Consider the following 12,685-nt stretch of genomic DNA (forward strand, 5'->3'; position numbering starts at 1 on the left):
CTTATGATAAGGTAGTAAAGAAATCCTTACATAAGCATCCTAGGCTTTCTTAACATCCTACTAGTGTAACTCAGCCATGTAACACATTTACTAGCACCTTATCTGCACCCACGCCTCCTGTTACTGAGAGCTACAAGGAAATGCAGCATGATAAACTTTGGTAAATCTAGCATCACTGCTGCTTACCATAAAGATAATGTTCTACTTTAATTTGACAGTCATCAGGGAATTGGGTATGTATGTAGTAAACAGACTGTGCTTTGACTACCACGTCTTTGTGGTGCTTAGAAAATTCCTTTATCTTGAACAACTTGTGGTATCTCCTCACGGTCCAAAGAAGTTGTAGTTTATTATTAGTATTATTATTATTTACACTTTATTCACCCCTTATAGATCTATTACTGAATAAAGTGCACTCTTCAACATGTACCTTGCTAAGCACCTAAACCAGCTTGAAAGGCCTTAACATTTCCTCACCAAAATGATCTCCAGTCTTGGTACCTTTAATTATTCTGATAGACTAAAATCCCTGTTCTGCTACTGCTGAGGGGTCATCTCTGCTTAGCCTTCTATGCTATAAATGTCCTGGCACTCTTTGAATTTCTTCTAACTAGAACTAGTAGTAAGGTTAACACCCATTTTGGAGGCCTAAATAGCAACACTAGTTTGCACATCAGATACCTAACCCAGTGTATATCCCATTTTAGAATAGACTGCCTTTGCCTATCAGGAAGAGAACTTCCCTAAAAACCTTTAAAACCAGTCTGGTTGACTGGATGGGTGATCACAAATTATCACTGGCCATATGTCGAGAATGTCTGCTTAATACATTAGTCTCCTGCCAGTATTGATATGGCTGACCTTCTTGATGGTCTCCTTGATTGGAAGTTTAATAAGAATGTATAGACTTCTGGAATGCCTCTTATCACCCTTCTGTGAAAATGAGACCGATGTGACACTTCTTTAGCTGTTTGTAAAATTCTACATAGAGCTCTTGTACACAGAATATAAAAATTCTTTTATCATATGTTAAGCAAACATTTGAAGAAAAAAACATGCAAACCTGTGAACCAAATTTTTAAATTAAATTGTTGTTATTTCAGAATGCACCCACGTTCCCAAATGTGTATAGAAACATGTCATAATTTCTGAACAAGAGTTTGTGAAAGCTGAAGGTGCACAACACAGTATAGAAAGGACTGTAAATTATCACACAAGAAAGGAAACTCGCTGTATAGAAAATTGGTTCACAAATAGAACCCATGAATTGTGGTGGGTAACTCTACGTCCTCCAAAAGGCCTGTCACTGTCAGTGTAACACAGGGATCATTCCTTGGACCACTTCTCTTTGTAGCTCAAAGCAAATGTTAAAGGTTTGTGGCTGCCTAAATTTGCAGATGACTGTAAATTTGGTGCAGTCATACACTCCTCAAAGAACACCAAAATCCCTCAAGAGACCCTTTCCCAAAGAGCTGTGTCAAAATCATGGGCTAAAACTAAATTCCATGAAATGTTTAATCATATCCTTTGGCAAGCAAGATGACACTCCTGAAAGTTAATCCTGTAGTCAGGTATCTCAGAACTGATGTCAACAATAAACTGTTCTTTGATCACTGTGTTTCCACTGTTGTAAAGAAGTCATTTTCATCGCACAGCTTATATCTAAAAATATGGCATCCAGGTCTAAGGATGTGATCATTCCACCATACTTACCTGTCATCAGGCCAGTCACTGAATATAAGGCCCCCATTAGGTATGTATCTGTCCAAACACTTGCCATAATTGGAGTGACCACAAAACTTTCTCACAAAAAAAAAAAAAATCAAGAGCTGGAATCACAAAAACTATGCAGACCATCTCAAAGCTTTGCCTCTCTTCTCGGTATCATACAGGCTACTAAGAGGTGACTTCTGCATCAGGTATAGAGCCTCTCAAAAGACCGTATTCTGTCAGACCTATTACACATTTGCAAATCCAAAGGTAGCGTGAACACTCGTTCAAGGGCTCTCTACCTTTTTTACAACATCGGTTCATAGATTAGTACTAGACTAACTGTCCTTGTGGGCCATTTTAAGTCTGGCCAATTACTCCACGTGAGAATCAAACCCTGTGCCTTGTGTCTGTAAGGTAGTAAGGTAAGCACCTTAATCATTATGGCAACTGCCCATCAGATAACTAAGTACTAGGCTAGCTGCCCTTGAGGGCCATTTTAAGCCTAATCAATTTTCCCAAAGGTGAGAATCAAACCCTGTACCTTGTCTCTGTGATGTAAACACATTAACCATTATACCAAACCCTTTTCTTCATAAGTAGAACATATTGGAGGGACAGGTATGTATCACAGTGAGTATCATTTATATGGAACAGTCTTTCACTCCAAATAAAGCAAAGTGCTGTTCTTACTCTATACAAACGTTATTTGGATGACTGAATGGGAAAACGTAAATTCATCACCAGTTTAGCACCTAAGTCCCTTAGAGATAGGGGCAACAAGTAGCTGTCCCAATATACCCTTTTCCTGCCTACCTCTGGGCTATTCATATGTAAAATATAAGGATTAAAAACTGCCATGGAAATGTAAGTTTAGGCTTCTTAAGATACTCTAGAGATTAAGTGCCTAGTAAGTACCTTTGAACCTATGAAGTAAAACAACTGTTTCAGTGAAATAAGTACCTTTCCTGGTGGCCTTCATTTCTGTTTGAAAAATTTTGGAGTTCTAAGTTGTCATGTTGTGGGGAACCCTATCTTATCTTTTATAGTTTGCCTTCAGACTATCTCCCTCCTGAAGGTGATTTCAGACACCTGTTAATATTCCGGGAAGTATAATTTTGATCCTTAAAAGAGTGAGAATGTGATTACAAATGGGGAAATATATACTCAGTCCAATGTTGCAGTAACTTAGTGTATTCCCCTTACTCCATGATGCACTGGTACAAGTAGGAGCGTGAAGGGCATAGCCTCCCACATTGGGGGGTACAAGGGGTGAAGCACCCTGCAACAATACTTTACAAATGTTACAGCAAGTTTCAACATTTGTTTTATTTGTTTTGGCACTTTATTTATTTATTTTTTTTGAGTTTCAGGGCTGTCAATTACAAGCCTTGTGCTTCCAGCAAAAAACATTAATTACAGCTTGTCATTGAATCAGCGTGCTCATCCCCCTGTTTACGTCTTCAGGGCAGAAGCCAGACGACAGAAAACTCTTCAGCTCTGGATATTCATTATCAGCTCAATTTTTACCTGAAAACATAGTATGAGTTTAGGAAGACTGAATGGATGTCTGCCCCGTTTGTCCCAAGGGAAGAAGTGCTTTTAATCTGAGAACATACCCTGTATGAGTATATTGCCAGCTGCATTATTTTTCACCATCAGGTGGCTCACCACATGTTGGAAAATGCTGCTGTTAGAATCTACTCCATTACAGGTAGCGGTGCGGCTGCTTCAGTTGCTTATTTCAAACACATCATTTGTATACATCTGTGTTGTGGTCATTTGGTCCTGTTTTCACACCTTCACCAAGCATTATGGCATTCAGTATAACTCACTCCTTTTCATAAGTCTGCACTTCAAAGCTAAGCCTTCTGATCATCATTGGTCCTTGGGCTATCTTTCAATTCCTTCTAGTGGATGTATGGTTCAGGATTCAACCTATTTGTTTACCCATTAAGGATGGTTCCTGATGTTAGGTGTAACCAGAATGTTCAGGTGCTCTTTGAGGAAATATTCGTGGGTGGGTCCCTAATAACTTAGCTCTGTCCACCATGCTCAGAAGGCCTTTCCATATAGCCTCCACTATGGTAGTGTCCTGTAAGTCAGGTACGAATATTCTTATACATATTTTATCAGCAGTATATGTGTCAAAGTTGCAGTGTTATTTCTTTATTTTCAGGGATTGTGCATGATGTGTGGTTGGGGGTTATCTCATGAATTCAGAGGTTGGTCATGCTCATATAGCTGGTGCATGAGATCACATTGTGCAGATGTGCATGGCCTGTTGACCACAAATATGGGACCTCACAAGAAAAAGAAGTTCTGGCTTGTGATAAGTAGAGAGGAAGAAACCTTGCATAATGACTGGACCAGTTTGTTAGAAGAGGGAAATGGTTGATGGTCATCGAGAATGGTAATAAAACTTGAACCAAAAAATACTTACTTGTATCTTCAAAATTTTAATTTCAATTGCTGAGTCCTGATTAAATGAAATATTTGGGAATCATTTATGGTTCTGTTATATTTCTGTTCACTCTTCCAGTTCTGAACTGGGAGATAAATTCTGCCATACAAACACACACACACACACACACACACACACACACACACACACACACACACACACACACACACACACACTGATAAATTTATGTTGATTATTTCTCTCTTTTATTTCAGGTCAGTCAATAGTTGAATGTAAAGCAGTGTTGCTTGAGGGCCACGTCTTTGTGGTGGTAGCACAACTGTTTGGTGGTTCCCACATCTACAAGTATGATGAAAGCTGGACCAAGTTTGTCAAATTTCAAGATATAGAGGTTTCCAGAATTTCAAAACCAAATGACATAGAGTTTTTCCAAATTGATAATGACTGGTTCTTTATCATAGCAGATAGCTCCAAGGCTGGCTTGTCAACAATTTACAAATGGAATGGCAAAGGCTTTTACTCCTACCAGTCACTACATGAGTGGTTCAGAGACACAGATGCTGAATTTGTTGAGATAGACAAAAAAAGTAATTTAATACTCTCAAGCCGTTCCCAAGTACCAGTAATTTTCCAATGGGATAAAAGCACAAAAAAGTTTGAGAACCCAAAAGAAATCCCCAATATGGAAGATGTCCTCGGAGTAAAAAGTTTTATTATTCAAGGTGAGCTGTTCCTGTTTCTAAACAGGTTTATTGGTGACTCCAAAGTTATAAAGTGGAACAACAAACAGTTTGTTGAAATTCAGGCCCTCCCATCTCGAGGGTCAATGATATTACAGCCATTTTCTTTTAAAGACAGGAATTATTTAGCCCTAGGAAGTGACTACACATTTTCCCAAATATATAAGTGGGACAGTGAGAAAAAAAAGTTTGTAAAATTCAAAGAAATCTATGTCCAGGCTCCTCGTTCTTTTACCCCTGTGTCAACAGACAGAAAAGATTTCTTATTTGCATCAAGCTTCAAAGGAAATACTCAGATTTTTGAACATGCAGTTATTGATCTGACATTATGACTGTTTTAGTACTTACAGTGGTTTAGGACTGTAATAGATTTTGCATTTCTTTTTTAGAAAATGAACCTGGTACATGATGAAGTGTGCTGATAGAACCTGATATTCACTTTTAGCATTGCCAAGTAGGAATTTTTGAAATACATTTTTTTCTGTTCTGCTTACTAGGATTGCTGTTATGCAATCAGGAGCATAAACTGTACATATGCATATTTTTTTCTTTGACTGTCTTCAGATGTTGGGGAATTAATTGCATGATTTCCAGGGAAGAAACTAAAACAATTAACTAAAAATATTGACATATTAAAGGAAAATGAATTAATTGTAATGCCTTTTTTCAAACTAACGCAACTAAATGAAAACATTTTCTCTGCATTATGCTTCTGTGAATATAATCATTGCTACAGAATGTTCTGGGTCATGGACTGCCTTATTTATTGTCTTGTGATATACCACTTGTTAAAACTTTCAGCTCTTTTTTCACATTGAATAAACCAAGAATTGCAAATGGTAAAAATAGTATGCAAGCATCACTTGCAAGAAACCTCACACTGCTTATGATTATAGTTTCTGCAAAATGATGGATGTTAGTACAAATGAATGTATTATTCCAGAATGCTTGAACAAAACTGAATTAAAAACTAAGCTAATATTTATTTAACAAGACATTATTTTCCATATCTGTTAGAAGTTTTTTTTGTGAAGAACAAATCTTTATTGGATGCTTTTCAACAATTTGTGTTGTAATTGTTTCATTTGTTTTTTTATTATCATTATTTTTTTACAGTATTACTGAAATCCATGCTAATTCTCTAATACAGTATGTCAAACTTTATTTAAAGTCTTTAATCACCTTGTGTATTTTTCTGCTTAAAAACTTTTCCTCATATTGCAATAATTTGGACATCAGTTTCATCTTCACCCAGTGCCAAAGGCAGTAGGGCTCCATAAAAAGTTATACTATATTAATTTTTCTTTTCTCGCCATTAGAAAGAAAAAAACAGGATTTTAAAGGTACATGACAGCTTTTCAGACACCTTTTGTGTATTAACAGATACATTGCTTGTGAGAAAGTTACAATTTATTCTGTAAAGTAAAAACTCTGTGTTGCATGTTCTATTATTTTGTTTGGTAATGTTTCTTTTCTGACCACACCCTTGAAATTATTGTAATGGGTACCGGTCAGGATTTTTATAAATTAGCAAAGAATTCCGAGTAACAAAAAAGATTTTTCTTCGTATGTGAAGACACTTACTTGCATTGTGGTTTCAGTACTACATTTCATATAGTCAACATCAAATTTAGGCAGTTTACTTGCAATAACTACTTGGCACTATATTTTACCAAGAATATGGGTCTGCTGTGGTTTCAAATTGCATAGAAATATGGATCCAGTACAGGAACTTGAAACCCAGTTCCCTGCTAACATATTTATTACATGTTTGAGGAAATCGTTAAAACATTTTTTTCTGCAGGGGAAAAAAACAACCCTGCATTGCCTATGCATGGGAGTTTACCCCCACACCCCCTTACTTACTAACTCCATGGTCACAAGAACCCCAAGGAGAAGAGAAAACATACTTTCAGGGTGAAACATGGCTCACACTACCTTTATCTCTCATCAGACAGGAAACAGTGCAAACACTTTCCTGGAGTCAGTGCTTCTGTGAGATTGGCTCTGAAGCTATCTTTCCAGGGGATCTATATTCAAACAGATGTAGGTCTTAGAAGTGTAGTCATCACTGTACTACTGATGTAGTGGTGGTGTGACAGTATCACAGATGTATGCATTGTCATTGTACTACTGTAGATGTAGTGGTGGTGTGACAGTATCACAAATTTATTCATTGTCATTATATTACTGTGGATGTAGTAGTGGTATGACAGTGTCACAAATGTACATGTTGTTACTGTACTACTGTAGATGTAGTAGTGATGTGACAGTGTCACAAATGTATGCATTGTCATTGTACTACTGTAGATGTAATGGTGGCATGACGGTATCACAAATGTATGCGTTGTCACTGTACTACTGTAGATGTAGTGTTAGTGTGATAGTGTCACAAATGTATGCGTTGTCACTGTGCTACTGTAAATGTAGTGGTGGTGTGATGGTATCACAAATTTATGTGTTGGCACTGTACTACTGTAGATGTAGTGGTGGTGTGACAGTGTCACAAATGTATGCATAGTCACTGTATTACTGTAGATGTAGTGGTGGTGTGACAGTGTCACAGATGTATGCATTCTCACTGTACTACTGTAGATGTAGTGGTGGTGTGACAGTGTCACACATGTATGGGTTGTCACTGTACTACTGTAGAGGTATCACAAATGTATGCATTTTCACTGTACTACTGTAGATGTAGTGGTGGTGTGACAGTGTCACAAATGTATGCATTGTCACTGTACCACTGTAGATGTAGTGGTGGTGTTACAGTGTCACAAATGTATACATTGTCACTGTACTACTGTAGATGTAGTGGTACTGTGATGGTATCATAAATGTATGCATTATCACTGTACTACTGATGTAGTGGTGGTGTGACAGTATCACAGATGTATGCGTTGTCACTGTACTACTGTAGATGTACTGGTGGTGTGACAGTGTCACAGATGTATGCGTTGTCATTGTACTACTGATGTAGTGGTGGTGTGACAGTATCACAGATGTATGCATTGTCACTGTACTACTGTAGATGTAGTAGTGGTGTGACGTGTCACAGATCTATGCATTGTCACTGTACTACTGATGTAGTGGTGGTGTGACAGTGTCACAGATGTATGCATTGTCACTGTATTACTGTAGATGTAGTGGTGGTGTGACAGTATCACAAATGTATGTGTTGTCACTGTACTACTGCAGATGTAGTGGTGATGTCACAGTGTCATAAATGTATGCTTTCAGTACTTCCTCCCCAATGATGTCGCATGTAGCAGATTACAATTCAAAGAATATCTGAATAATCCATCCTTAGCAAAACACAAAAACTGTGCTGTCTACACCAGAAACAATATAATGTAGTAGTGATGTGTATCAGAAGGTGGCAATTCCTGCTCATGCGGTAGCTACCTCACTTTGTTGTGTAACAGTGTCACAAACTTTTTAAATCATTACAGCTTCCTCTTCAGGTTATTGGAATTTGCCATACTTTTTAAAACAGATATATTCAGTGGTCTCCACATGGTATAGATGGTAACCCCTTATTTTTTTATTAACTAAGTATTTCATATGGGTGTACTGCTGTCGGTCTATCTGAGTTTTATCAACCTCAATTTTTGTCGATACATCTGGTCGACAAAACTGGTGGTCGACAGTTGTTCAAGAATGAGAATTCCACAGGTTGGGGAATATAGCCTTTCCCCAGGGATTGCATGATCTCAGAGTTAGTATATATAATTAGCTGAAGGTGTGGGGGCACAAGGGGGCTTGTCCCCCTTACAAAAAATTTTTTTTTTACTTTGCATGGTTTGTGGTTAACCCTTGGAGCATGCACAGAAGAGTGTTGAAGTTGTGTTGTCAACATTAATATGTCAACTTTATCATTGTTGGCATTTAGTGGACTCAGTCTGGCTTACTAGATGCATTCCAGATACTGCTGGGTGTGGTTCTCACAATATGAGATATTTGTTGAAAAGCTACCCCAAAAACAATCTTGTTAATACTGTTTTGTTCAGTCTTGCTAAAGCTGTGCACTTGGTAATATTTGAATGAAAAACTGAAACTTGCATGTGAAAATCTAGGGCATTCACCGATGCTTGGATTCAAATTAATTTGCATTTAATAGTGGAATGCTAGAATTATACTTTAAGAAATCAAGAGGTTCTTATGTTAGGAAATGTCTCTTCATCCTCTGCCATCAGTGTTTGCTCATTTAGATTATGCATTTACTTATAACGAAGGAGCAGTGAGAGAAGTATTCAGCAGATGTTGTGCATGAAAGTTAAAAAGAGTGGAATGTGCAAATGGCATTATGAGATACAAGGGATGCAAGAATATAAGCTAGTATTTGTATGTGTGCAAATATATTGTTAGTAGGAGATTTTAGCTTGTAGCCAGTATTGCATTAGTAGCAGGTCTGAAGGAAGAGCTTTTTTATCACACTGTTACCAGGTAAATAACAAGACGCATGCACCCCCCCCCCCCCCCATCACACATCCCTTTTGTATAGACAGCTGGTTTTAAGTACTGCCTCAAAAAAAATATTACCCTAATCAAAGTACTGTTGTTTTTGAGACAGCTCTTCATCACTTTCAGAGGTAGTCAACTCCTTACATTTTCCATTATATAAAAATAATTGTTCCAAGGCAGATATAATTGTCACCTCAGAAATTCTTTTGCCATCATGACTGGCGATGCTTCCTAGACAAGGGAAACCAATTACATTGTTGTATACAGAAGAGCAATGCCTGTCTTTAAGAAATACGTGGTCTTTCCACTAATAATCTGTATGTATGGACAGACTAATTGTCCTGAATGCATGACCTGCATGCTATGGTCACTGGTTGCATGAGTGGGAACTATAACCTCCTTGAGGGGGGAGTTTGCTTCTTTTTTCACTGGTAAAGGAAATGAGTTTGAGGAACAGGACTATCTTGCACGATCTTCCTTTGATCAAGTACTGACTATCAGCAGCCGGTGGCTGCAGGCCCTTCTTTATTGCAGCATTCATGTTGTTAATGCATTTGTTTTCCTGTGGTATAACCATTTTGTTAACAATCCAAGAAAATGAGAATGGTACCACTTTTTTTTTCGTTTTATGTATTTACTTCTCATTTGTGAAGTGGACAACACCATTAGGCATGCCCTCCTTTTTCAGGGCTGACCCAGAAGCCCTTGCTGATTAAGTGACTTGATCATAACGGTAGGCAGAGAGACTGAGGGATGCTTGTTAGTAGATCATGAATCTATAGCCTTAATCTTTTGTACTAAATAATTGTCAGATTGTTCTAAACAAAATTTTTTTTAATTATGATTTTTCTAGAAGCTAGCATCACTTAATCTTTTTGTCCCACAATTTGTTATGCAAAACTGATATTTTGTTAGGCTATGTACACTCAAAAAGTTGACTGCTGTTTCCTTTCTTACTCGTTAGAATATACCGTTTACTGTACTTTTAAATGCATTTTAAGCAGGCAAGAAGTTACCTGCCTTAACATATGTAAACTTATCCCTTGCATTTCTAGATTATGACTTAATCTTTGTAGAAGGAATACTGAAGTACAAAGAGAAGAGCAATACTTCTGTATATTAGCTCATCTACTTGGACTATTAATAAATGCTTGTTTATACTCAATCACTTCCCTGTCTCTGAGTCTGATTTCATTTAACAAGTGTATGTGTTAGCATTTGTAATATGTTTCTTATGCCATGTGTATATTTATTAAAACAAGCACGTGAAAAAAAGTTTGTAACTATAATAGAATAAATAAATCTGATTACCTGGATGCTTTGAAAGAGTGGTTTTCAGGCTATTGTTTGACCAAAACACTGAAAAAATGCTGACAATGTTAACTTTCTGTATTTCTATCATTGTGTCATCCAGACCAGAGAGCTTTAGAGTCATTCAGCTCTTTTACAATTAAACAGCTGGATAGAAATATGTACCCATTCTAAAATACAGGCACAGAAGAATTCAAGATTCTTAACTTTGGCACTGGAGTAGTGGCTGTCATAATTGTACCTCTATTGAGCTTTTCATCGAGGGGAATCTGCCCTAGATATATTCCACATCAGGAGGGAAATGTGCCTTGTGTTAGATTAATTATATGTAAAATAATGGATGGGAATGAAAGGATTCATGTCACGTGTAAGACCTTTTAGATGAGCAAGTACGAATGCTGTATGATACTCCATGTTTTTTCCCCTTCACAGTCGAAAATTTCTTTAGCAAATGTTAAAGCATTGTGTTACAAATGTGTGGCTAACCAGCATTTCTGTCATTAAAAGTGCACTGAAATGGACAGCAGCTAGGGAGGTGGAATAGGAAATAATACAAAATGCATTATTTTTTCTCCAGTGATAAAAGTTTAAGAAGTTGTAATTTGTACTTTAAAATGTTTGTCAGCTCTCATGAGGTTGTCAGTGACCATGCAGTTTGTACTTATCAGTAAGCAGATTTTGCTTTTCTTCAGTGACAGCTCATTGCCCATTTTCGACATTTCGCAGAACTGTAAGTCGCTAAGACAGTCCGGAAATGGTACAAAATGCTGTGGGACAGCTGGAAGAAGAGCATTGTTAGTAAACCATGGGAAAAAGACATACCTTTGAAACTGACGATGCAGCCAAGATGTTTAGCTATGTAGTAAGTAGGAGAACACAATGACTGCGAATGTGGCAGTTAACAAAGCAGAAGCACAGTGGGGCAGGTTGTGCACATACACAGAATGTGCTTTTCCCAAATGACGTTGCTGCAGCGGTGGCTTAGCCTTGCACTGAAGCACAAAGATCACAGATTTGGTTATATTACATTCAAGGCTACAAGGGTGATAACATCTTCATGGGAATGTGGGGATGTTTTTGCCTTCTACAGAAAATGTCCAGGCTCCAAAAAATAATTCTCGTACTGTAGGCTGACATAATTTTCAACAAATGTTCTTTCAGTTTTCTGCCATAGTACTATGATACCAAAGTAAATTAGCTCATAGGTAGCAATGCATTATTTTCTTTTGTTGCAGCATTTTGTTTCTATTCTTTATTGCTTTTTTGTTCCAAAACAATACTTATGGAGATCTATACTGTTGTTTTTCTCATTATTTGTTTTTCTGAAGAAGTTATTGGTACGAATAAAGAACGAAAGTGGTCAGGACAGGTTGTGCTTTATTTTATTTTGCCTGGTATAAGAAGTTCTTATTGCATTTAGTTTTTCTTCTTTTTTTTATTTGTTCTTTATTTTAAATTTATGTTACCATCAGGGCAGTCATTGGCTACAATGCAGTGGCTGCCCTCAATATGCACACATTGCTGCCTTTTTTCTTTGTAAAACCAAGGAGCAACTTCAGGAATCCCTTCATAACCTTTAAAATCACTTCCTGAAGCTCAGTGCTAATGTGCTGAAATGCTCTGCTATCTAGGGAAGAATGTGTTAACGTGTAATGCGGTATTAGAGGATCACACAAGACCACACTCCATTTAGGTCAACAGAGCTTCACTAAAGCATGCCTTTTAAAATGTTAGTGTGGCCGTGAGAAGGTGGAATACATCCATTTCAGCTTCTGTAATGGTTTAGAACTGTACAGTCCAGACTCTAGACAGAAACATGTTGTGACTAAATAGTCTCCATATTCATTGTCAATGTACAGTACTTCAGATTTGTATTATTTATTATTGTTATTAGCACATTAATTACTGCTTACTATAAAACTGTTACCATTAACAAGAAAATTTCCTTTCAAAATCTGAGTATTTCCTTTACTAAGATTTACTTATGATAGACCTACTAGTTTAAGGTGAAATGTTGCTATTATACTAAATCGTTTTA

At 37.2% G+C, this 12,685-nt stretch overlaps 1 protein-coding gene across 1 annotated transcript in view; it reads left to right on the top strand.

Annotated features, from left to right (window-relative positions):
* The window catches only part of LGI2 (leucine rich repeat LGI family member 2), a 478,725-nt gene extending 468,224 nt beyond the window's left edge, over positions 1-10,501 (top strand). The window contains exon 8 of the mRNA XM_044062177.1: positions 4,390-10,501. Coding sequence (XP_043918112.1) covers positions 4,390-5,207 — 818 coding nt within the window. The 3' untranslated portion in view covers positions 5,208-10,501. The remainder of the gene's footprint in view (positions 1-4,389) is intronic.
* Positions 10,502-12,685: the final 2,184 nt, after the last annotated feature.

This window comes from Protopterus annectens, chromosome 2.part1 (genome assembly GCF_019279795.1).
Source record: "Protopterus annectens isolate FY-2018-M chromosome 2.part1, PAN1.0, whole genome shotgun sequence".
Classification (NCBI taxonomy): Eukaryota; Metazoa; Chordata; order Ceratodontiformes; family Protopteridae; genus Protopterus; species Protopterus annectens.